Source organism: Tyto alba, unplaced genomic scaffold (assembly GCF_018691265.1).
Source record: "Tyto alba isolate M040663 unplaced genomic scaffold, T.alba_DEE_v4.0 Super-Scaffold_21, whole genome shotgun sequence".
NCBI lineage: Eukaryota > Metazoa > Chordata > Aves > Strigiformes > Tytonidae > Tyto > Tyto alba.
In genome coordinates, this window is record NW_024881295.1 from 16,745,238 (window position 1) to 16,767,806 (window position 22,569).

The 22,569-nt window shown below is 40.4% G+C and overlaps 1 protein-coding gene across 3 annotated transcripts in view; it reads right to left on the reverse strand.

The window, feature by feature from the left end:
* Positions 1-664: 664 nt before the first annotated feature.
* The window catches only part of ADIPOR2 (adiponectin receptor 2), a 46,295-nt gene continuing 24,390 nt past the window's right edge, over positions 665-22,569 (reverse strand). For all 3 annotated transcript variants that reach the window (XM_042795320.1, XM_042795322.1, XM_009966524.3), the window contains 6 exons: positions 10,550-10,669; positions 8,513-8,684; positions 7,636-7,822; positions 6,378-6,565; positions 4,977-5,170; positions 665-3,454 (listed from right to left, as the gene is read on the reverse strand). In XM_042795320.1, coding sequence (XP_042651254.1) covers positions 3,323-3,454; positions 4,977-5,170; positions 6,378-6,565; positions 7,636-7,822; positions 8,513-8,684; positions 10,550-10,669 — 993 coding nt within the window. In that variant the 3' untranslated portion in view covers positions 665-3,322. The remainder of the gene's footprint in view (positions 3,455-4,976; positions 5,171-6,377; positions 6,566-7,635; positions 7,823-8,512; positions 8,685-10,549; positions 10,670-22,569) is intronic.

Here is a 22,569-nt window from a genome sequence, read left to right on the forward strand (position 1 = left end):
GTAACACAAATCCCACTTCGTCCTCAGGTTATTTTTAAATATGGTAGAGCTCAAAACCAAGCAGGCATGGGCCAGGATACATGTTGTCCCAGGCTTTCTATTCTCTGCAAGTTCAGAATTACTGTATGTCAGAGGATTTCTTACAACAAGCAGCTTTACAAAGTGGTGACACCAGACACACCCAACACCACCTTCTCCAGCACCATCAGCCCCGCACCACAACTGACAACTCCAGTGGGCAGCAAATAAAAAGTCTAGATTTTTGGAAAAACATCGATTTCTCTCGAGATTAGCACTGTAACTAGGAGGCAGCACAGTCCATGGACACCTTTGTCTTCTGTCACGTTTAAATGCACCAGACGGTATTGAAATCTTACGGGAAGACCAGGCACATACTTGATGTGAATTACAGACATCGGGAGGATGCCACGTCGCAGAACTAATGTTTCAGACACACAAACTCCCCCACCCCCCGGCTTTTGCTCGAGGCACACAGCAAACACCGGTTCAGCCACAAACAAGGCATTAGGCATCAGTTTGGTTTCTGCACCAGCAGAAGTCTTTTACCTAGAGAGCATTGCCTGTAAGCCCTGGGAAGGAAGAAAGCAAGAGCAACTCTTTCAAGCTTCGCACACAGCACAGAAAGACCCAAACTAGACAATAATCCATTTGGTTCTTTTATTAGCAGAAGTTAAGAATACAGCAAGTAATAAGATCCCATCTTATATGGAACCATCACCAGAGTCCCCAACCATCAAAACCCCAGAATGTGCTTCATTGCTTCCAACAGTAAGCAATTTTTAAAAAGAAATATACTGAACAAGGCCACTATTTAATGGGGAAGGAAAGAAGCTGTAGGTCCTAACTATTCTATGGCAATAACCTGCACACAGAGCAAGCAAGCCTCTGACTGCTGAGAGTAAGGCATTCAGGTGCCAACCTGGGAAGAGTTCTCAGCAAGAGCTACAGAAAAGTGCACAGCTAGGTTGTTTTTATTGGAACACACAAACTTCTTGAACAGAGAGACTGACTGGGTTAAGAATAGCAGGTGGAGTACTGTGTTTTTGTAATAGTTCTTTCTGTGCTGTGTAGGACCAGGTTACAATCACCCTTCCAGGAGTGAATGTGGGATTACCCAGGACGGAGGCTGCCACTTCTGCTGGTACTGTTACAGAGGTATCCCAAAGCACCTGACAGACAGCTCTGATGCTGATATGTACCACGCTCTCCACAGACACCAGTCCGCTTCCTGCCAGGCAACTCTACATCTTCGTCCAGGATGCCAGCGCTATTAGCCCTTACATCCAAATTAATACTGCTCTTTACTTCATTTTAGTACCACACAGACCTGTGATAAACAACTTCTGGCCCTACAGGCATCCAGTGCAGTGATCCTACTGAGAACACATCCCTCTAAGCTCGCAGACTCTGCTGCAGCACCTCTTCTGCAGCTGACCTTGCTCTCAGAGGCTTCACAAAGACTCCATTTGAGGGGTGAAGCCTTAATATCCAGTCAACTTTAGGAAGGCATTATGCTTCTTGACTCCATTTGGCAAAGTAACTCCCCCAAAAACACTGTGATATCCAGGGTATGGGAAGATCTTTGCAATCTATGATTTTCTCTTGAAGGATAAAAATTCAAACTTGAAGGAGTCTAAAAAAAGAAAAACAACAAAAAAAAAAAACAACCCAACCCCCAACCACACAACAAAAAAACACCCCTTACCTTCCTGGTGAAATACAGCACTTTACGAGCTGTTTAACTCATCTGTGAGAGAGGTAATTGCTCTGAATTTCCAACTAAACACTCCAAGCAATACCTGTGCCATAACAAACAAAACGTTCAAGTTTCATCTTTCGACTCCAAAGATTCTCCTTCAGTCTGGCTTCTGACTGGGCTCCAAAGATCAAGCTACATCAATTACAGAAGAGAAGCGTATATGCCTCCCCTTATATAGGAGGTGCGTCTGCTCCACAGCAATCCAACTGAACTCTTAGTTTTAGGTTTAAGAAATACCAGCAGTCCCATTGCTAAAAAAGCACAGATGGGAAGCAGACCCTAGGAAAAAAAAAAAAATATGGAACCGCATTGGGCTGATTACAGATTTTTCTTGTTGAGAGGAAAAATCTGCAAACTCCCTTGGTATATGGAGCCTGACACACGAGAAGGTAATGTGCTTGAGGTCTGCAGTAACTGTTAACTCCAAGTCCTGGAGCACACAGCTTCCTCTTTCCAGTCCATCTTAACCCCACCTCCCTTTCCCCTCACATGCTCAACTATCTTTTGATAAGTGTATTACCATCATTTGTTCACACAAAACAGAGCAGGCCCACCAACGGCAACCGTCTGCTCAACAGGGGCCTTTGGGTATAGGCAGGCACTGATGGAGTTGGGCTGTTTCCCATTTCACATGCAGCTGTCCCATCACGCTCTAATTCAGATGATGAGAATCAAAACAACTCGCTAAGGCCCACTATCCAAAACTGTACTGGCCACGCGAGCTCGGAAAGCAGCTGCCCCACACACTTAGGCAGGGCACAAATACATCTTTCCAGTTACTTGAGTAAATAAACTTGCTAGCGCTGTGACCTGGATGACAACGGGATTAATCCAGCCCTCACAACCCTTGCGTACATGTACTGAACCTACTCCAAGTGCTGGCCAGGGCCCCACACTGCCCAGGGCATACTGGCCACCAGGAAAACCCGCAGGGCCAACATGCTTCACTCCTGGGAATTTTACCTGGTCCTCCTGCAATCATTTATTTTGTGCAAAATTGAAACAGTGTGTGGTACTTGCATGTTGCATTCTTTACAAAAACCCTTTTCCCCCCACCCATTGTTTAAAACATTTATATAAATTTTATTTAAACAGAAAGTTAGAAATCTTATTTACAATTTGTTTTTCTCCCAAAAGAGCATCTAAAATCGACTCCCAAACCCTCCAAGAGGATATAAATTTAACCTTGATTTTTTTTTTTCCTTTAAAAAAAAAAAAAAAAAAGGAAACTGCTAAGCTATCCCTCCCCAATTCTACAAATAAATATGGCATTGAACAGAAGCCGATTTTGGAAAGGGTCCTCTGTAGCTCAATCTGTAGATCCCAAGAATAAATTAGGGTTTCAGAATTTCCTGGTCTTCAAATTGATTCATTCCACTGCTTGAGGTATAAAATTTATCTTGGTTAGTCAGAATCCCCATGAAGCTCCATGCCCCATCAGCTGAAACTTGGATTCTTCTTAGGTATTCACTTTGCTAGCCTGTATGCTTCAGCCGCGCTCGCGGCACTGTTTTGGTTACGATCTTGGGCTGAAGGCTGGTTTTACTGCATCCCATCTTCCTCCGTGCAGCCGCCTCCGACTGTGAAACGGAACTCCTGGAGATTCGAAACCCCATGGAAGTGCACGAAAGCGCCAGCCACTACAAAGACGTGAAACAGCTGATGGGAGTGGAACTGCAGGAAAGAAAACACTTCCATTCAGCTGGGGTTCTTGAGGTTCTAGTGCTACCCTGTCTCCAAAAAAGCCACACATTCAGCTGAAGTACACAGTAACACGTAGCAGTACCTCAAATCACAAGCTGCAAAGTTCTCCAAGTTGTGTATTAAAGCCCACCTCTTTCTTATCATTAAGAAAATAATCAAGTTCTACACACACACACAGATCCCCCCCTTTTCTTCACAGTCATGTTAACCAGTCGGTCAATCAACAAATAGGCTACATAAATGCTTTAGCACATCTTTGTGAAGGGACAAGGATAATTTCAGAGTTTTGGGCAAAAGGCCTAAGCAGGACACTTTTAAAATTAGTTCCTCCACAACACACACTGGTGGTTTATTCATAAAGAGGGCTCTCATACAGTTAACAGGCAGAAACTCTGCTCTGGTCACAGGCATAAGTTTTACCAAAGGCATTTTGAATGTTGTTGTTTTATTTCTCTGCCACAGAGAAACAGAACAGAAAATAAAAAGGTATTATATTAAAACCTAGAAACAACCAGAGGTTCTGAATGAATGCCCAGGATGCTACTGATTATAGTACAGCAGAATGAAAACCATGAGGGAGCGACATGACAAAGCGTGCCCTTGTTTGAGGGAAGCCATACCAATATGGATAATGCTCTTAAAATTTCTATAAATGTGTATTTACAGGCTCCCCAAAAGCTTGGAAAAGAGCTGGTGGTATACCAGTGCTTCTGGAGCCTACTTCATTATCGTAACAAGGCTTTGTTTGGCTATTTAAACAAGCCTGGCAAACTGGTGCTGTGAAAAAGCCACTCAAACCACCCAAGCCTCATTCTCACTTCTAGTCTTCTACTACGCTACTAGTAGAGTGGCCTTCTGAAGGCTTACCTCCCTCTCACCTCTACTCTTGCTCCACCCAATTCTTTCTTTACACCTTGCCCACATACTTCCCCTCCACAGTCTTCACGATCCTTTCCTTCATATCAAGTTTCCCCCACCCACCCACTTGCTCACCCCACTTTCCCTTCTTCTGGGCCAGAGATCCCTCCAAAGTCTACCATCTCCAACCAGTGTCTTCACCGGCTGCACAAGGTGAGGAGCCAGATGTGGTGAAGATCCCAGAGAACACACAGAACACCAGAGAAACAACTGTGCACTATTCCACACAGAAGCACGGTAAGATGTGTGTTTGCAGGATCCTCAACACACACACACAAAAAAGAAAAGGTTCACAAAGTTGCTTACCCATCTGCTGAAGCCATCTAGTACATGTGCTGGGGTGAATCTGCACACCAGCAGTTACCTCAGACCAGCTACTTTGTGATAACTCAGCAAGAGAGGCACTGGGTAAGCCGGGCTCAGAGAGCACACAGTTGTTCTGCCCCTTAAGACCTGTGCTTCTGGTGCAGCAGTTTGATACTTGCAGTAAGAAAACATTGACACAACATCCTCCAGCCTCGAGGGGAACCAGCTCTCACATTGGTCTCCTCATCCAGTCATTCTGTAGACTCACCCAGATGTCACACTTGCCAGGGAAGAATCTCTCCGGGATGCGGGCGGCATATAGTGCAGCACCAGTGATGTACAGGCATGCCATGAGTGCCAGCCAGCCTATCTGCCCCATTGTGGCTGCTTTCAGGAGCCCCTCAGAGATGACAAAGTGCAGGGTGGGAATAACCCCACTAAGACCCAGACCTAGAAATACTCCTGGGAGGTAAAGAAAATGTGGGAGAGTCAGGTTTGAACACAGTGGCGGTAAAGGGAGACAACGAAAACGCAAAAGCTACGGAAAGAAAACTCGGTATTTGCCAAAGCAGCTGAAAGGTGACAACTCTTGAAGCTGGAGGTCCCCAGGAGAGCTTTATTGGAGCAGAAGTTAATGCACAGACTTCCCTCATATACCAGGAGCTCCTTAATTACATGTTCCAGCAGACACTGAAATATTTAATTTACTGATTGTGTCTGCCAGCTCTAATGTACATTAAGCCAGTTACACATCTCGGACTGTAGAGGGCACTGAGACTACATGAACTACGTCTCACTTTACCATAATCTCTCAAGAGCAAAACAAGGAGAGACAATAAAGAGATTATTTATCATATACTGTACAAGTAGTCCTAGGAAACAGAAAAGTAGCATCTGTGGCTCATCTGATCTACCATATACAAGAACATGGTTTATTCATTTAGATTTTAGCAGCAAGTACAGAAATCTTGTTAAAAAAAAAAAAGTGTGCGTAGGGGGAATAATCATGTCCCATCCACAGATTTTAAGTTTGGAAGGCTGAACTCTGAGGGTACACCCATAGCTTGTCCAGGAAATCTAGATTTACTGTAGACAGCATGTGCAGGTTAAGTAACAAGAAATATTACTATTCAGCCCAGCTGTGTGGACATTACATAGCTGTCCCCTAAAGCTTTCTCCTTCTTCTTACCTCAGAATGGGAAACCAAATCTGGTTTTGTTCTTTTGATCATGTGAAGTGAAAGACTAGGCTTTTTATCTTAAATACATATTTTATCTAGGCAAATTAGTCAGATTAATTCAACCTGTCTGAGCGTAGTATTACAAAACCAAAGCAAACAGCAGAAGTACTCATACACACACCAAGCAGTCAGTCATTTTTTGAGAGCGCAAAGTTGCTAGATATAGCTAGAAATACTTTGCACTACCTTTCCTACTGCATGTGTTACTGTCCATTTCAGGAATGCACTTCCAGGACTTGCACCAGCCCTTATCTGTGCATCCAGTTGGCTACAATAAATGCTGAAAGAAAACCCATCAGGCTCCCAATCCAAGAGTATTAGCTCTCTATAAAATTAAGCTCTCAAGTCTTCCCAAGGTGGCTTTTCCAAGTGGCAAGTGGGAAGGAGGAAAGGCAGGCAAGGAGCAAAACAGTTAACTTCAGATCTTACCTGCCCTTACACCCCGGTATTCAGGGGTTGCAAACATGTCCCATTGTGAGACAATTATGGCTGCGATGCCCAGGACACAAATCACAATCAAGTAGATGAAGCAAGGCTGAGGGTTGCAATAAAAGGAGTAGTACAGCCACGGTACAAAGCTGCCCATTATGAGAAGTGCAATGCCAGAATAATCCAGCCTAGAAGGAAACAAAAAATCAGTTTGATAAGAAATGTGAACCTTTGGAAGTCGTCATACCAACACTCTCCTCTTTAGTAAACCAACTGTCTACTTCTCACTGCAAAATAAAGTTATTCTCACTACTGCAACTTCCTGATGGCAACTCTTCCACCAGTGCCCTCCTACACTAATGGATTTACCTTGATAGACAGCTAGTAAGGCCATTTTTGGACAGTCGTCAGCAATACATACAGCAGCCTTTAGACCAAAGCTTTTTGAAGGAAAGTCAGGTTTAAGCTTCAGATGAGGAAAAAACCAGCACAAGAGTCATCTGAACACAGAAAAGGGCACACAGTATGTTTTGAGAGCACAGCCAACACAAACACTTTAGTATCCGACAAGCATGAGTCAGTCAGGCATCAGCTTAAGTGACCACTGGGGAATAATGTCACAATTTTTCAACCATGCTGTTCTTCTATACACCAGTGAAGAAAAGGAATTCCTACAGCCATTCCTTTTTACCACACCCTGGCAAAATGCTCCCACAAAAGATGATGGAGTTAATTTTTCAGCAGGGGATTTTAATTGCTAGGTTACTTTAGAGGTGGTCCTGCAGATTACACAATCCTGGGTTGAGTAATTTTAGGAAATATGAGATATTTAGCAGCCAGCCAAAAAAGAACATGTAGCAAAAGCCAAAAGACCAAGACACCTTAATACACATTGTGGAGCTGCCTTACGTAAGTTTAAGATTCAAAGCTACTCAGAATAGTTGAAATGACAAGAAGTGACAGCTGCATTAAAAATTCAAAGTCCTGCAACTAAGCTCTAGGTATATTACTTACAGCAGCAAGATGCATGCACGTGCCTGCCAAAGAGCAGAAAATGAAGGAGTTTTAAGACTAAAATGACAGCACAAAAACTCATGCTGAAACAAACAATAATTAGAAGAAGCTGCATTGAATCTCTGCTCAACTGTGTTCCAAAGTACATGCAGTGAACAACCCCCACACTTCGGCTCCAGTCTTAAACCCTAATCCTGTTTTCCCACGTTTTCTATTTGTCCTACCCTGTCCTCTAGGCACTTACTTGGAGAAGAGCCGGGAAACACCTTCTGAGTGGCAATAAACTGTGTGGAAGAGCCATGAGAAGGAGAGGCAGAGTATGGCTCCCAAGAAGAACAATCCAACAACCACTTTCTCCTGCACAGGTGCTACAAAGGACATGTTTGGCCGGAACATGTAGAAGATTCCCAGACAAAGGAAGAACACGCATCCTGAAAAACAGTAAGGCAAGAAGGTGTCAAGTTCATTCATACTGGAAGCTTTTCTTTCTAAAAGCATGACTTTAATGTACAGGAGCAATAAAGGCAGGAGCTGCATGACAACCAGCAACACACATGCAGAATAAAGTACTGCCCTACTTCAGTTATGCATTCTAACCACATTTCTCTCTCAGACAGATGCAACAGACACTTGCATGGACTCTGTATTTTTACTTGTTTTGCAAGATGCCTGACAACTAGTTGGACATTCTAGAAAAATAAAAAAATATGTTGCTAAATGTAAAAAAAAAAAAAAAAAAAAGAGAAGGGCATAGTTCAGAGAAACCCTTTCCCTTCAAGGCTCCTTGCAAGTTGAGAACCACTCAAGTTGCAACTTAAGTGTGATTCTGCAGCAAGAAATGTGATCTCAATTAACACCTACACACTTGGCAAAAAAGAGAATATCTACCACTAATTTATTAATGACCAGGAAATTTTTAATTCATTCATTTGTATTGAATGCCATAATTAAGGGAGTCCCATTCAAACCTGGTGGGGTAAAATTAGGAGAGGGATACCAGCCTGTTAGTTTGTCAGGTCACTAGTGGAATGATAATGCTGACCACCCCACACCCCTTTCTATCTTGCTCCCAAAGAAAGAGTGCAATGAAGCCAATTAGTGTTAGAGCAAGCTGAAAATACCTAGAAGGTGTGTCCAGATGTTACCAGTCTCTGTATGTATTCTGAAGATACTCTTGAAACAAGCCCGGAAGGAAGGCATGGGTGGTCTGTGTCCGTGCAACAGGTAGTCGTTGTCCTTTAGCCAGTCGGGCAGAACATCGTGGGGGATGACTCTCCATCGGCCCTCCCATACCTAGAGGTTAGGAGATTTTAGTTAAATGCAGGGAATTGAGTTCCACTGATGTGTGGCAAAAGTCAGAAAACGTGTACTAGTAAAAGCCTTAAGAGTTAATCTATGAGTACAGTAAACAGAAAAGGGCTGACTGAGTATCTGGGGAAAAGGCTTTACACCTGAAATATAATGCTTAAGTCACTGCTCTCTGTTCAAAACGGTATCATTATGAAGTTGAGCTGCACCACCACCAAAATAAATACTTTAGCATTCAACTGATCAGGAAAGCTATTTGGCTTTTTCATTGCTAACGAAGGGAAAGCATTTAATTCATTTCCATGTTCTGTTATTTTCACAGATCATCCTTTCCACTTAACTGAAGAAGCCTACATCTAGTTCTCTCCAAGAAATAAGTAAAAGCCTGTTCTTCCAACCACAAGCCAATCTGACTATATATCTGCTAGCATTTAGGTCAGTCTAGCAAAAGAGCTACCCATCAGCACTAACGTGGGTCAGAAAGCACGAACTGGCAAGATTCCAGTGAGGAGTGCCCAATCCCTTCTCCAGAATCGAAAAAAAAATGCTCCCACACTCCCAAAACAAATGGTGACAGATCAGTTAAGGCAACAAATTAACGACTCTCAATTCCATCAGTTTTCTTCTTTAAAGGGGGGAGAGGGTGTATGTGCACACATCTATTCTTGCAGCTGGTTCCAAACGAAAAAGAAGTGTGCACAAGTGCTCTTAGCGCTGCTTTGGCAACATAAGATACATGTAGTCTTCAGTCTGGCATCAGAAGCAGCACTGCCAAGCAGAGGGGTATCAGGGAACTGCTTTATGTACCGGGGTTGTTTCTGCAGTGTTCCTTGGATTTGTCGTCGGGCTAGTAATACACGAGCGAGCCTGAAGAATCCTGAAACACTAAGTTTAAAAAGCTACATTCTTATTTCAGTTTCAACAAGAGCCCAGGGTTTTTAAATCAATTCTCCATGCTCCTTCATGGAAGCAAAACAAAACTACTCAGAATAATCAACCTAGTTAAAGAATGGGTTCTTAAATACATTAAACATGAAAATTACTGGTTTACTTCATGAACCAAAAATTTGAATTGAGGTAGGAACAGCCGGAGGGAATTAATTTTACACAGTCCACCCTACAACACATCTAAAAAAGAAAAAGATGCATAATTAAAAGAATAATTTTTAAAAAAGGCCAAACAACAAAACAACCCCCACACAAAATCCCACCAAATAACTAGGGTCCCTCTGTAAAAACATCAAAGAATAGTTCATAAAACCAGCAGGAACAAGTGTATGAAGGGTCAGCACTCCTTTCGCAAAAGAAGGGCCACAGACTGACACAGCCCTGTGGCTCTAAAAGGCAGCAAAAATTGAGCCAGGGTCAGCAATTAGAAAAATCTACAACGGATTTACTTAGATATAGTTTTAATACAGCTCTGTTTTCCTTTTAGGGGGCAAAGTTTATTCTACAATGGACGCAAATGGTACTGAAAAGGCAAAATATCGGCAAGTCTGAAGACACCTGAAAAAAAAGACCTTGTAAATGAAAGTGCCTTGAACCAGAAGGTTTTTATTCTGCTTTGCATGCACAGGTGTTCCTCAGGAGAGACTCCTCCATTGCATGATCAGCTTTAGAGTCTCATTTGTAATCCCCATTGTTCCATGCTTTACCATTTATTCATTTACGACAGACTGAGATCCTGAGAAGCTGTAGTGTTACTAGTTGTTACAAGAGATGCCTGTTCAGGGATGGTGTGTACCTGCTCTCCCTCACATTAGTAGCACAGTTGCTGTAAGTACAGTCTATTGCCCACTGGAGCTTTCTAAAAAAATGAAACTACTTCAGCAGTTTCCACACGTTCTTACCTTACACACAAACTCTTCCATTCTCTCCATAGCATGGTGGGCTTGTAGAAGAGGTGACATACCCATAAACCCTTCATCTTCTTGAGGTGACTCATCATTGTGTTTATAATCCTCAGAACACTGCAGAGAAAAAACACACAAACAAAAACAGAGAAAATGCTCTGTAGAAAGATGAACAGAGAACGGTGACGCCGTTTTTCCTTACAAAACTATGATTTGAGCTCTTGGCAAATAAAGAAGTCTTCTTTCCTTGTACAGCACTGAGGAAGGAATTTAAAAGAACCAACAAAAAAATTATTACATTCTTGGGTATCTGAGAACAACTCTCACGTCTAATCCATTCTGCACATATTTTCACCAGGTTTGGAAGAAAGCAGTGTTCTTCTCAAAGTCACGCTTCATTAAAGCCCAGATATGGAGTCTCAGGCTTGCAGCCTACCCACCTCTAGGGAAGGATTATTTTCTATTTTATGTTTCAATGTCACTATGCCTGCCTTAATGCCTCTATAACATATCTAGCATTTTAGGATAATAAAAGGCAAGCCAAGGAGAGGAATCCATTTACTTTGTTATAGATGCTTCACCTAAATTTTTAGTTCAAATCTGAAGATCTATTCTGTTTAACTGACACTTCTGTTTGGCTCATAATCCAGTAATGGACATTTACTCATTTGATTGACTTTCAAGGTATTTCAGAAACTAGTATGACACTTCTGCCAGTTAGACTAAGGCAAGTTATCAAAGAAAAGCAGTAACGAACATCAAAGTTTTAAGCAAAATTCAAATAAAGAGAAACATCCCTGTTCCCAAGGTGTACCAAAAGAATTATAGAAACAAGCAAAAAAAAAAACACTAAGCCTGGATATTCAGCTGGCATACATCACCAATAACTTTAGAGGAATGAGGTGTGGTAGTTTTCTACCCTATGTTGACTTATCAAGTCCCTTACATATTATGATACACTCTAGCTTTCCATTTAGGAAAAAAAGCAGGGGGGGCACAAAAGTTCTACATTCCTGTTTGCTTACTACAATGCTCATGGCCCATCAGAGACTCCATTTAACACTTCAGCTTCCAAGGTAAACAAGTACGAGAAAGCCAGAAAAAGAGAGAATGAGCCTTTTGTACCCTTCAGGCTTGATGCAGAAAGCTGCCACGCACATCATGACCGAGCCAAGAGAGCCCCACAATCTGTACGGAGACTGGCTCCTCCGTATTACGCCTTTTCTCCCTCCTATTCCCACATCAGGGTTAACAACTTGAAAATTTGAATTATCTATCAATAATGCCATCCAAAGTGACTGGGAATCTCACACATAGCCCCACATACTTTATCTATTAATTATCAGTAATGTTCAGGTTAACGTCCTGAACTTTGAGACAGAGATCAGATCTGATTGTCCATTTATCCCGCATTACAGATCTCTCCTTAGAGTAAGGCCTTATTAACTTGTTGAGGGGAAATAGTTAACTGAATGAGCTGCTTAAAAATTTCATTTTTCAATAAATAAAATGTGACTTCTTCCAACCTACAGTGAGCTACCTAGATTCTTTAATATTTTTGTGTTTTTGAGAGAGAAATGACATGCTAAGACTTGCTTTTGTAGCCCAGGCTTGCAGTAGCCACTGAAGCTTCAGCTTTCAAAGAGGTCCCCCCACCACAGAGTTCTTGACCCAATTCTGTTTATCCATAATGCAGATCTCTGCTATGTAATACATAGTATATATCCTTCACATTTTATGTATGACTTCACATTTGTCCATACTAGGACATCTTGATTGACTAAATGGATCTCTGTACATAAACCATATCCCTTGTGCTGTCTACTCGTCCTCATTTATCATTCCAGTCAATATCTCCTCTGAGCAAGTCTGGACAATGATTTCATATTTTATAGCAGTTGATTGATAGAAATATTGATCAGCTCTAGCCAGATCCTAGAGCTGCATAAGACAGTATTAAATACACTCTCACTGCCTAAATTATCTTTCCCATTAATTCTATTGAGAAAGGCATCAGGCAACATCAAGAGATAAATAGGTCTTAAATCTTAAATCCTCATAAAATAGGCACATGTCCTGTTGGACCAGAAAGCATATTAATAAAACACAAATTTGGTTTCATTCTGACTCAGCAACATTCACTGACACTATTTCCCACACTGTCAATTTTACTGTATTTTTCTACTAATGGATCTCTCTGGTTAGGATTCTGTTTTCAACATCATAAATAATTAACTCAAGGTCATAGAAACAGTATGGTATGATCATCTAGTCCAAGCCCCCTGCCATAGCAGACTAGATAAGATGCTCATGATAGTCTACACAATCTTACAAACAAAAGAAATCTTCCGTTTCCAAGATGCCACCTTAAAAAGCAGCCTTGCTTTTCTGTAAGTTCCAGTGTACTTGATATGAGAAGCACTGCTATGCCTTTTAGCTGCCCCAGATTTCCCTCCCCTGGCACCACACAATGACCATCTGGAATGGGGTGAACAAGTTAGTAATCTTTAATTTACAAAACTGGGTGGACTGAAGGAAGAAAGGTCCCTTATGGAATCAAAGCCCGTATTCATTGCAGTCTGCCCAGTGACTCAAAGCCAAAAAAATGTTCATTTCCCCCTCTCCACATACTTCCATTTCTAGAATGATGGGAAGGTTTAAATCTGAACAGACTGTAAAGCTCGAAGAGCACTGCTATTTGTGAACTAGTCCAAAATCTCTGCATTTTGGCAATATGCCTACAAACAAATCATTACTGAGCTTCTTTTAGTGATAAAAAGAAATCATATCATATATACAGTCCAGATTACTGCCAGAAAATGGAATTGATTTTACTATCTCCTTCCTGCCATTAAACTGCAAAATTAGCATTCAAGGAAAAAAACTAAAGCTCAGCTTCTTAGTCCTTTTCTTGCTAAGGAGGCAAAACGAGGTCCGTTCTAGAACGTCTGTCCTCTCTCAACTCCTTCCCGTAACATCCCATTAGAAAGAACAGTAAACTGTTTCCTGGAAGCTGAAAATCCAGTTGGAGTACAGCACCAATGCCAGTCTTCATGTGAAAATCTGAAGGAGTCTATTGACCTTCAATTCTTCAGACAATGACTAAAGGGGAAAAAAATACAAATTTTTTGTTCAGAAGGCATATTGTTGTAAAATTTCTGCTGTGACAAGTTCCTTCCTATCTTAGGATTCCCATATTCTCTCTTCTTTGGCTGACTGTATCAAACTCAAGAATAATTCTAGAACATAACAGCATACGCAAGCATATGTTTTAGAAATGGTTGAAAACAGGTCCTAAGTTCTGCCCACAGAATCACATTTTAAAGTGGGGAACACACTGAGCAAATAATCTCACTTGCCTAAGCACAATGCAAGAAATGAGAGCCCAGAACAAAACTCTCATACTTCCACTTTTAATGAGGTATAGCATACCCTAAATCAAGTGCTTCCATAATAATTTTTGCTTTTGTACTTTCTAGATCATCGGCCAAAAGGATTTGCACTCTGCTAATGTTTCAGATATTCTTTTACGTCATCTAATTTACTGAATTTCTTTTAAAAACAGTCTCAAATTTTGACTAAATTCTGTGAAGTCTTTAGAGCATTTTACATCCACTTGTAACAAGTGAACTTGTTGCAATCATCAGATGTCATTATTCTGCTGCACATATGCAGCAAAGCAGTCTTTCATACAAATCAGAAATCATGGCTTCTCTAAACCTACACTCTAGAGGGCCTGGACACTTAATTCTATGGAAATGCCAAACAACCCTTCCAATTGTAATCCTACCCCCTTTGCAAATTCATAATGTTAGAGCTACCAAACAACATTAGTACAGATATCTAGCAAGCACCTATGAGTACAGAAGTATAAATGCATCCCAAGTTGAATAAAGGTACCAGGGAATAAGCTAAAGCTGAAGGACGAGTGACAATGGCTGCAAGAAAATAGTTATACTAGTTTATCCATATTCACTTTATTTTGCGAAGTTTTCCCGATTCTTTTGTGACAACAGCGATAGACAAGAAGGTAAAGAGGTAGAAACCAGACAATTATATCACTTTGTATGTACAGAGCTCCAGGCAACACACTTCCAGGGACAGATAATCATCTAAACAAGAATTTCCAAGTGTGCTTTGGTAGGGATAGAAAAGGTTTAATATCAAAACCAAGACTTAGAGCACCAGAGCAAACAAGAGCAAGAAACCCAAGAGCTCAATTGCACAGTGCCCATTGTTAAATATGTTTATTTTAACATTAAAATCTCACTATTTTATAGCAATGGCACAGAAGTAAAAAAAAAAAAATTTACATTTGGTACAAGAATTTGTTGCCTGAATACAGTCCAAAAAAGTCAGATCACCTAGCCAAAGACCCTGTTACAGAGAAAACTACAGTAAAACCTACTCTAGAAATCGTAATATCATTCTCTTGTCTACTACAACAGTTTATCCTTCTCACCCAGATTAACAGTTTTTATACTATCGCTCTCAAATCTCTGAACAGACACATGGTTTACTATTGCCCTTACTATGGAAAAGCCTGTCAGAAGGCAAGTCGCAATGACAGAAAGATTCCAGAAACCCTTTTCCCCACTTTTGAGAAAGTTGTGTTCTTTGAACTTCAAGTGGTAAAAGCGTAGTTTCAAGGTCTGTAGTTTCTTGATGTTAGTTTAAAGATTTCTAGAAAGTTTGAAAGTTTGCACACGACTGCTACTTGCACAGGTGACAAACAAGCTCTTGTTCATCACTTCAGACTGCAATTTTGCTAGAAAAAGTCAATCTGTGTTCATTAGAATGTGCAAACTGAAACGTAAGTCAGACTTGAATGAAGCCAACTAGGAAGCTTTGTCTGTCAAAAGTGGTCCTCTTCTCCCTCACCCTCAGCTTCTTCTACGTTGCTTCTGGCACCACTCTGATCCCTGGGTTGATTAGCTGATCCAATACTACTCTGGCAGAAGTCACTCACATTTTTGCTATCAGATAAAGTTGGTTAAGATAACCAAGGGATTTAAGGAGTTCAGGATAGTGCAACAGAAACAAAGGGAGCATAAACTCCCATTTTACTGAGATCCTCTACAGAATGATCTGTGGATCATGTGCAAGGCCAAGTTTCTTTTCAACCTTTATCATCTGGATGGCAAAGTGATCATCAGTCCTCCTTTCGGTAGTGTTCATCACTTAGAAAGGAGCCTAAGACCCTAGCTAGGCATGGATTAAAGGAAGTTAAACTAATGATCACTTCAACAGGCTGCTGTGTTCTCAGAACTCCCAGCAGCTTCCAGGACTGGACTTTCAGGAATGTCAGTTTTCACCAGTTGCATGTATGGTATTTGATGCAGAACCAGAAGTGCACACAATAACCAGTAACACTACTGAATGCAATAGAAGTATCCTAAACCCCAAAAAGGGCAAAACTTTTCTGTGTTGGGTTCCTTTTTGGGCAGAGCCATCACTTAGTTACTCAAGGGCCTCGCTGACCGTGCACATACATAGGTAGCATTAAGCTCTGGAGTTAATGAAGTCGCATGTCTCAAAGCTCAACTGTTTGTGATGCCAATTCACTATGAAGATCTCACCGGTGCCCTAAAGCTACCATCGCAGGAATCGCCAAAGCGTGATGCAGTCTGAATCTGCTCTAATGTTCTTGTTGCTTCCTTCAGCTGCTGATAGATGCTCCCCCACTCTCTTTTGAACTGTGTCCCGAGAGAACTCTGCCTTGGTACGATCACACTGTAACACAGGCAATATAGTTCAGAAAAAGCAAATGTCTCGATTGACACTTACTTGTGGGACATTATACAACTCAGTACTTGTATACAATTCTCCTCTTCAAATGCAAGTAAGAAAACATACGTTGCTGCATTTACAATACCACTGTTATCCCCTATATTAAACTGAAGTCATGAAGTCTAGACACGACTTGGAGCTTTTGCCCTTGTTTATCTTGATCTCATCAGATGAATGATTAATAGTGTTTAACATGACATTCAAGTCATTTAATGTTTCTTGGGGCAGCATGCCAGATTCAGTAACTCGAGAGCATTCAGCATAATGGCCAAGATACATTCAAGGCTATAACATAAAAATGCTATTTTTCTAACTGCAGTCCTGTAACATACTTTTCAGCTAGCCAGATTGCTTTTTTCAGCAACTTCTCTGTGGCCATTCTGTCAACTGACCTTTTATCAACCAGTCTTTCGTAAGGGGAAAACAGTGATAGGTGGTGCCATGCCATGCCATTTCTCCTAAAAGCCTGTTGCACATTTTTCAGCATTTCATCAGCTTATGTTCTTTGGACTGTAAGCAAATAACTGGAAGAGCACAGGACCTTAAACTTTCCCTGACTTTCCCTAACTTCTGCACGTACCAAGTTATTCCAAAATAACAGCTTTGTCATTTAGAGTTTACATTCTCTCAATCTGACAGGCTTGTAAATACAGACACACCACAGTTTCTAAAAGGCTAACTACATTCACCCTCTAAGCAGAGTGTGCAAAGCTGTTTTTGCTGTCACAGGACCAAAGAAAGTCTTTCATTAGTACTGTGCCAAAGACCCTTTCAGCCCATTGGTCAAAATGTTAAGTACTTGAAGGTTCCTGGAGTTTAGTATTTTTCCTTTGTAGGTCACCTTCTTATAAAAGCTACACTCCATTTAATATAGCACTTGGAAACAGTTTTATAGAACTGGTCATGGGTGACTGCTTGCTGGCACTCATTAAAAACAAGCACTAATATTTAACACTCGTTTAGCAAACAGTCTGAGGACAAAGTCACATTCTGGCTTCAGCAACCCTGCTAATACACCCTTATTAGAAGTAACTCCCTTCTTAAGTATCTTCAGATTAAAAGAGTCTGACGAATCTTTAAGCAGTAGCAGCTACCGATTTTCTGTCAATGCCCAGTACTTGACAAAGACCAAAGACCTCAATACCCACATGTGCTCATCAGTACACTTTGGGGAAAAGCCTGCAGAAATTGCTTCTACTACAGAAGATTCTCAAGTGCCTTTTTCTGCTCCTCTGTCATTGTTAATCCTGACAGCAGAATGAGAAAACAAGATTGCTGGGCTTATGGAAGAAAATGCTCTGTTAAAAAAAAATAAACAAAGGGAGACTGAAAGCATACTGCTGAACTTAACAGCAGAGTCAATCAATCTAAAACAGAGGAAGATGCAGGTTAACCCACCAGTACAACACTATTTTCTCCTATATCACTGTGAAAAGCCATCATGTCCCCCATTGCTACTCAAATCAGGCAGATACAATCTCTAAGAGAACAAAGGCAAAAACTGTGGAATCTAACCCTTGACCAGGAAAATGGTTGTGCCAGTGAATTATAAACAAAAGCACTCTCTCCCTCTCCTAGTTTCAACACAATTCACAGCAAGCAATGGTTACAAAACCAGCTGGCAGGCAGCAAACTCAGCAGAGTACCAACACATCCCCTCTCAAAGAGCTAAGTCTCCAGACTAATGAGAGACAGTTGAACCCAGGTGCAACTCAACAAGCCATAACCTATTACAACTTTCTTGTTAATTCATACGAGAGCTTTCTGGGAGACAGAGCAGACACACTGAAATGGCCATTTCCCATGTTACCAGTCTTCTGGGCCAAATACTGTCTAGTCATGGTTGATTAGGTCACCCGTTTGTCATTTCTGCAGCCATTCAACCTCTGAAAGCCTGTTAATAAACCACGCACATCAACTATCAGTGAAGGATGCATCAGCATCCCACCAGCTCAAGCCTGTGGAGCCTGGAAACCATCTCCATAGATGTATCACTTATCTTTGTACTGTTTAAGTTGGAGATACTCTGCTCTGTGTATCTGAATACACTTTGTTGTTAAAAAAAAACCAAACCAAACCAAAAAACAACCACACACAAAAAAGAGGCACATTTGTAGGGAAAGATACTAGATCCAAGCACTTACTTCAGTGACTAACAGTCTGAGTAAAATATGTATTACTTCCAGTGCTTAGAACGGCAAGTGAAGGAGAAATTCAGATGTTAAGATCTTTTGATCCAAAGTAAAATGCCAATTCACATGCTTTCAGAGAAATAACATTCTTTCAAGAGTTGCAAAAATGGAGGAAAGGAAGAGGTGATAAGGAAGTCTACAGAACAGCGAATTTTTAACACGATCTGCTTTAAAACAAAACTAAACATGCTTTGGTGGGACCTCAAATTCTGTTATGCCAGGCCTCTCGCATACACGCTCAGAAGCCAACCTCTACCAACCAAATCTGTAATGCAATGCAGGAAAGCAAATACAGAAGCAGATAACAAGTTTTCAATCGTAACTCCAAAGTACCAACAGTAAAACGCTAGATTGAAAATAAAGCTAAATGGTTTCAAACTGAGCAGGAAATTTGCAAATAAATCGATAAAAGAAAAAAATTAAGGCAATCAGAATTACACATACCAGCTCCAGAAAGACTATTCTTAAGACTCAAATGCCTACCTTTGGCCTTCAAGACTTCACCTAAATCTCCTTCACTCAGAGATAGCATGAACCATAAAGACAAATTGTCAATTCTGTGAATTTATAGGCACCCTTCTGTCAATACCAAAACTATTTTTGTAGTCTATTTCTGTAGATAATACATATACACTTGTGTAACAGAAAGGGCTTCAAGTAAATTCTATGACTCAAGATAAAAGCCTTGAGTCATTTGCTCACCCTCAATTATTCTAAAACTTTTGTACCTGAAAATCTCTAGCATCCTTCTGCCTCACTCCTTGAAGTCACTTCAGTGTTTATGCCCTAGAAAGACTCTTGTAGCTACATGCAGGTATTGTAAAATCTGTCAGATGTCAAGTAAATTCCACTTGAAGTCAAAACCCATGCTCCCCGAGAAGCAATCCAGATGAGTATTTGCCCAAATTTCTTCTGTCCATTCAGATGACTTGAGAGCTACACATACCTCCCCCAAACCCTTACTGTAGGTTATCGCACACTTTAGAGCGACTAGTTTTCACTTCACGGGCACATTTCAGTGCCACACAGGACAACTGCACAACACAGCTCAACTGCATGAGAGGAGTCAACATTCAGGAACAGGGAAGCCTGATGATTGAAATAAAGGCAAAGAAAGTGGTTCTTTTGTTTACCTCCTGTCACTGAGAGGTTAAAGTATAAAAGGAAAGAGTCAAGCACAGGTTTTTAGGGCTGCATAAAGAGTCCATTCATTAGGCTATAAGACATCACATGCATTTGATTGTGTCAGTTTGACAAAGCCACAGTAAGAGAGATTTCTTTAGGAACTATCACTGCTGGAATTACAAAGGCAGTTAAGACAGAAGCTCTAGGACAGGAGAAAGGATGCTGTCCCAAAGGCTAGGCAATCCAGCATGCTACAGGAGGAAAGCACCTGCTGAAAAAAATGCCTTATCAGCTCATATATAGCACATGTAAACTAGAAAAAGGAAAAAAAAGTTTAAACTGCTGAAAACATAAAAAGAATTATGCAGCTCGCCTAGTCCTTTTCTCACCATACTCAGATAAATAGTCACTATTTCTCAAAGTTACAGAAGGTACGCCACTCATCTATCACTACACAACTTGCATATTTAAATAAGATAGCAAGGTATGTATCTATTCTTTGGAACAGATACTCAGAAGAGGGGATAATCTATGAACGTATATGCACTCTAAGACAGAACACAGAATTATGGGACAAAATGCAGACTGAGAGGTTAAGGTGTAAAAAGTATTGATTTTATATGAACCAGATCTTCTCATAAGCATCATTATAAAACTGGCAGATTAACAGCAGTGGCAGAAGGATGCAGCTGTTTTATTATTATTTTAGATAAGCATGCTCAATACAGCTACTAAATCTTTGCTACATGTATTCAGTGAATGCCACAATTTACAGAAAGTAGGATCTGTCATGTAATTTTTAGTTCACAGCTATGCAACCACCCAGGGTAGGTTACTGGTGCCAGGGTCAAAAGCCTCAGAAAAAAAAAACCTTTTAGAACAAAATTTAATTTCTTCGTACCACCTTAGTTTTTTTTCCATGCAGATGCAATATTTCTAAAGGGGATCAATATTTTGGCCCATCAAAATCAGAAATAGATAGTATATAATGCAAACTGTGGGAGAAGTAGAAAATAATTCTGAACAATACAATGGTATGCTTCCACACGCCTCCTTAGAAAAGACCACTAAAATAATTCAAAAGCAACTACTACCTCTTAAGAGCTTAGACTGCTTCCTCCTACAAGTGGAGCAGAAAGTGGATATACAAGTGGGCAGAGGGAAAGAAATCTTGTGTAGGGGAGTTTGAGGCAGATTTTATATAGATAAAGGAGCTGCAGTTGTATAAATAGAGTAATAGGAGGCAAGAGGAAAAGTAAACACTACAATATCATTACAGGATAAAAATACACACATTTTTACACTAATACCTCAAGTCTTAGGCCCAGTAAATTTGGGGGAAGTATGGTATCTATTAGAATACATCTATGTTATGATATTCAAGAAAGTCAATACGATTAGCTTGTCATAATTAGAAATATTTGACAGCATATCAAATGACCATAGGTTTTTTTACCATCAGGACACTATATAGCTCTCATCCACCTTCCTTCTGCAACACAGGAATTCCTTGATTGTTACCATAAGCTTCAACGTGGTTGCATTTAGCCACTAGAACACTAATGTTACAGGCACCAACTGCATCCTTTTATAACGCTATGTTTAGCTTGTGTACCTGAGTACTATTGCCAACTATAGAAGAACAATAACCTTATCTTACTGTCATATAAACAAGAACCTCTTCAAAACCAGAGAAAAACCATGCTTTTGAGCTAATAAGTCATCTCTACTGAGGCAGCTGCATGTAGCCAGAACATACAGCAGAGCAAAAGTGAATCCTAGCTGGCATTTGAGTAACAGCTATGCTGAGGCTTATACGAGACAGAGGAAGATATATAGCATAATGTTTTTTCCAGATTATTTAGGACATTGTAGTATGTCATATAATAAAGGCCATTTGGCAAGCTCATACTGGTACTTTTGACAGCAGAGTGTTTTGGGATGATCTGAAGCATCAATTATCCAATCTTTTAATAAGAAAAAAATGTAAAGATATCACAGTATTAAAAACAAGAAATCACAGAGGACAGGAATAAAAGTTTAGCCTGAAAAAAAAAGTCAAAAAAGCAGGAGGCCATATAAAGCAGAGAAAGTGATGCAGTTCAAGACAGAACAGCAAGGCCCAAACGGCAAAAACAAATTTCTATGGCAACATTTTAAGACTAGGAAAGCGAGAATGTATAAAATACAAGATAGAGAAATATTTGTAGTGAGCCAAAACAAAAGAAACACATACTTTTGTAACAAGGACAAAAGCAAACAAAACACCACCCAAAAAAAAACAAGGACTAACACATGCTAAGAATGCCTGAAAAAGCAGAAGAGAGAATTAGAGTACTTTAACCATTTTCTTTTCAAAAATCTAAAATTAAACACTTTGACTCATCCTAATACTTTCTCTTTAGCTAAGCAAATGTACAGAAAGAATTATATCACCTAATCAGTTATGGACTTTCCCTTTGGGCTACGCCATCTGCAGGCAACAGGTAGTTCACATTATTCAATCAGGAAAGAGACAAGAATGAAAATAGCCTTCAAAAAAGATGGTCCCAAACAGACTTTCAGATGAACATACATACATTCAAAATATCTGCTAGTACAACTCAACTTTTTTTTCTCACCTTAGTAAATTCAGCTATCAGCTAAGACTTTGCACCTTTACATAATACAAAGAAAAAGTCTATTTCCTGTTTTCATGATACTGAGAGTGTCCAATAAAAATTATAGCAGTGTACAACTTAACGGTGCATTGGCTTGGCTTATTAGCCATGCATACCTTTTATGACTTGTCATTACAAGGACACTTGAAACTAAATTCTGCAAGGGCTCAAACTAATCAAGTTAAGACAGCCTAATACAGGTTCTGATGTCAGCTGAACCACGATAGTGGTCCATACACACACCCAGAAT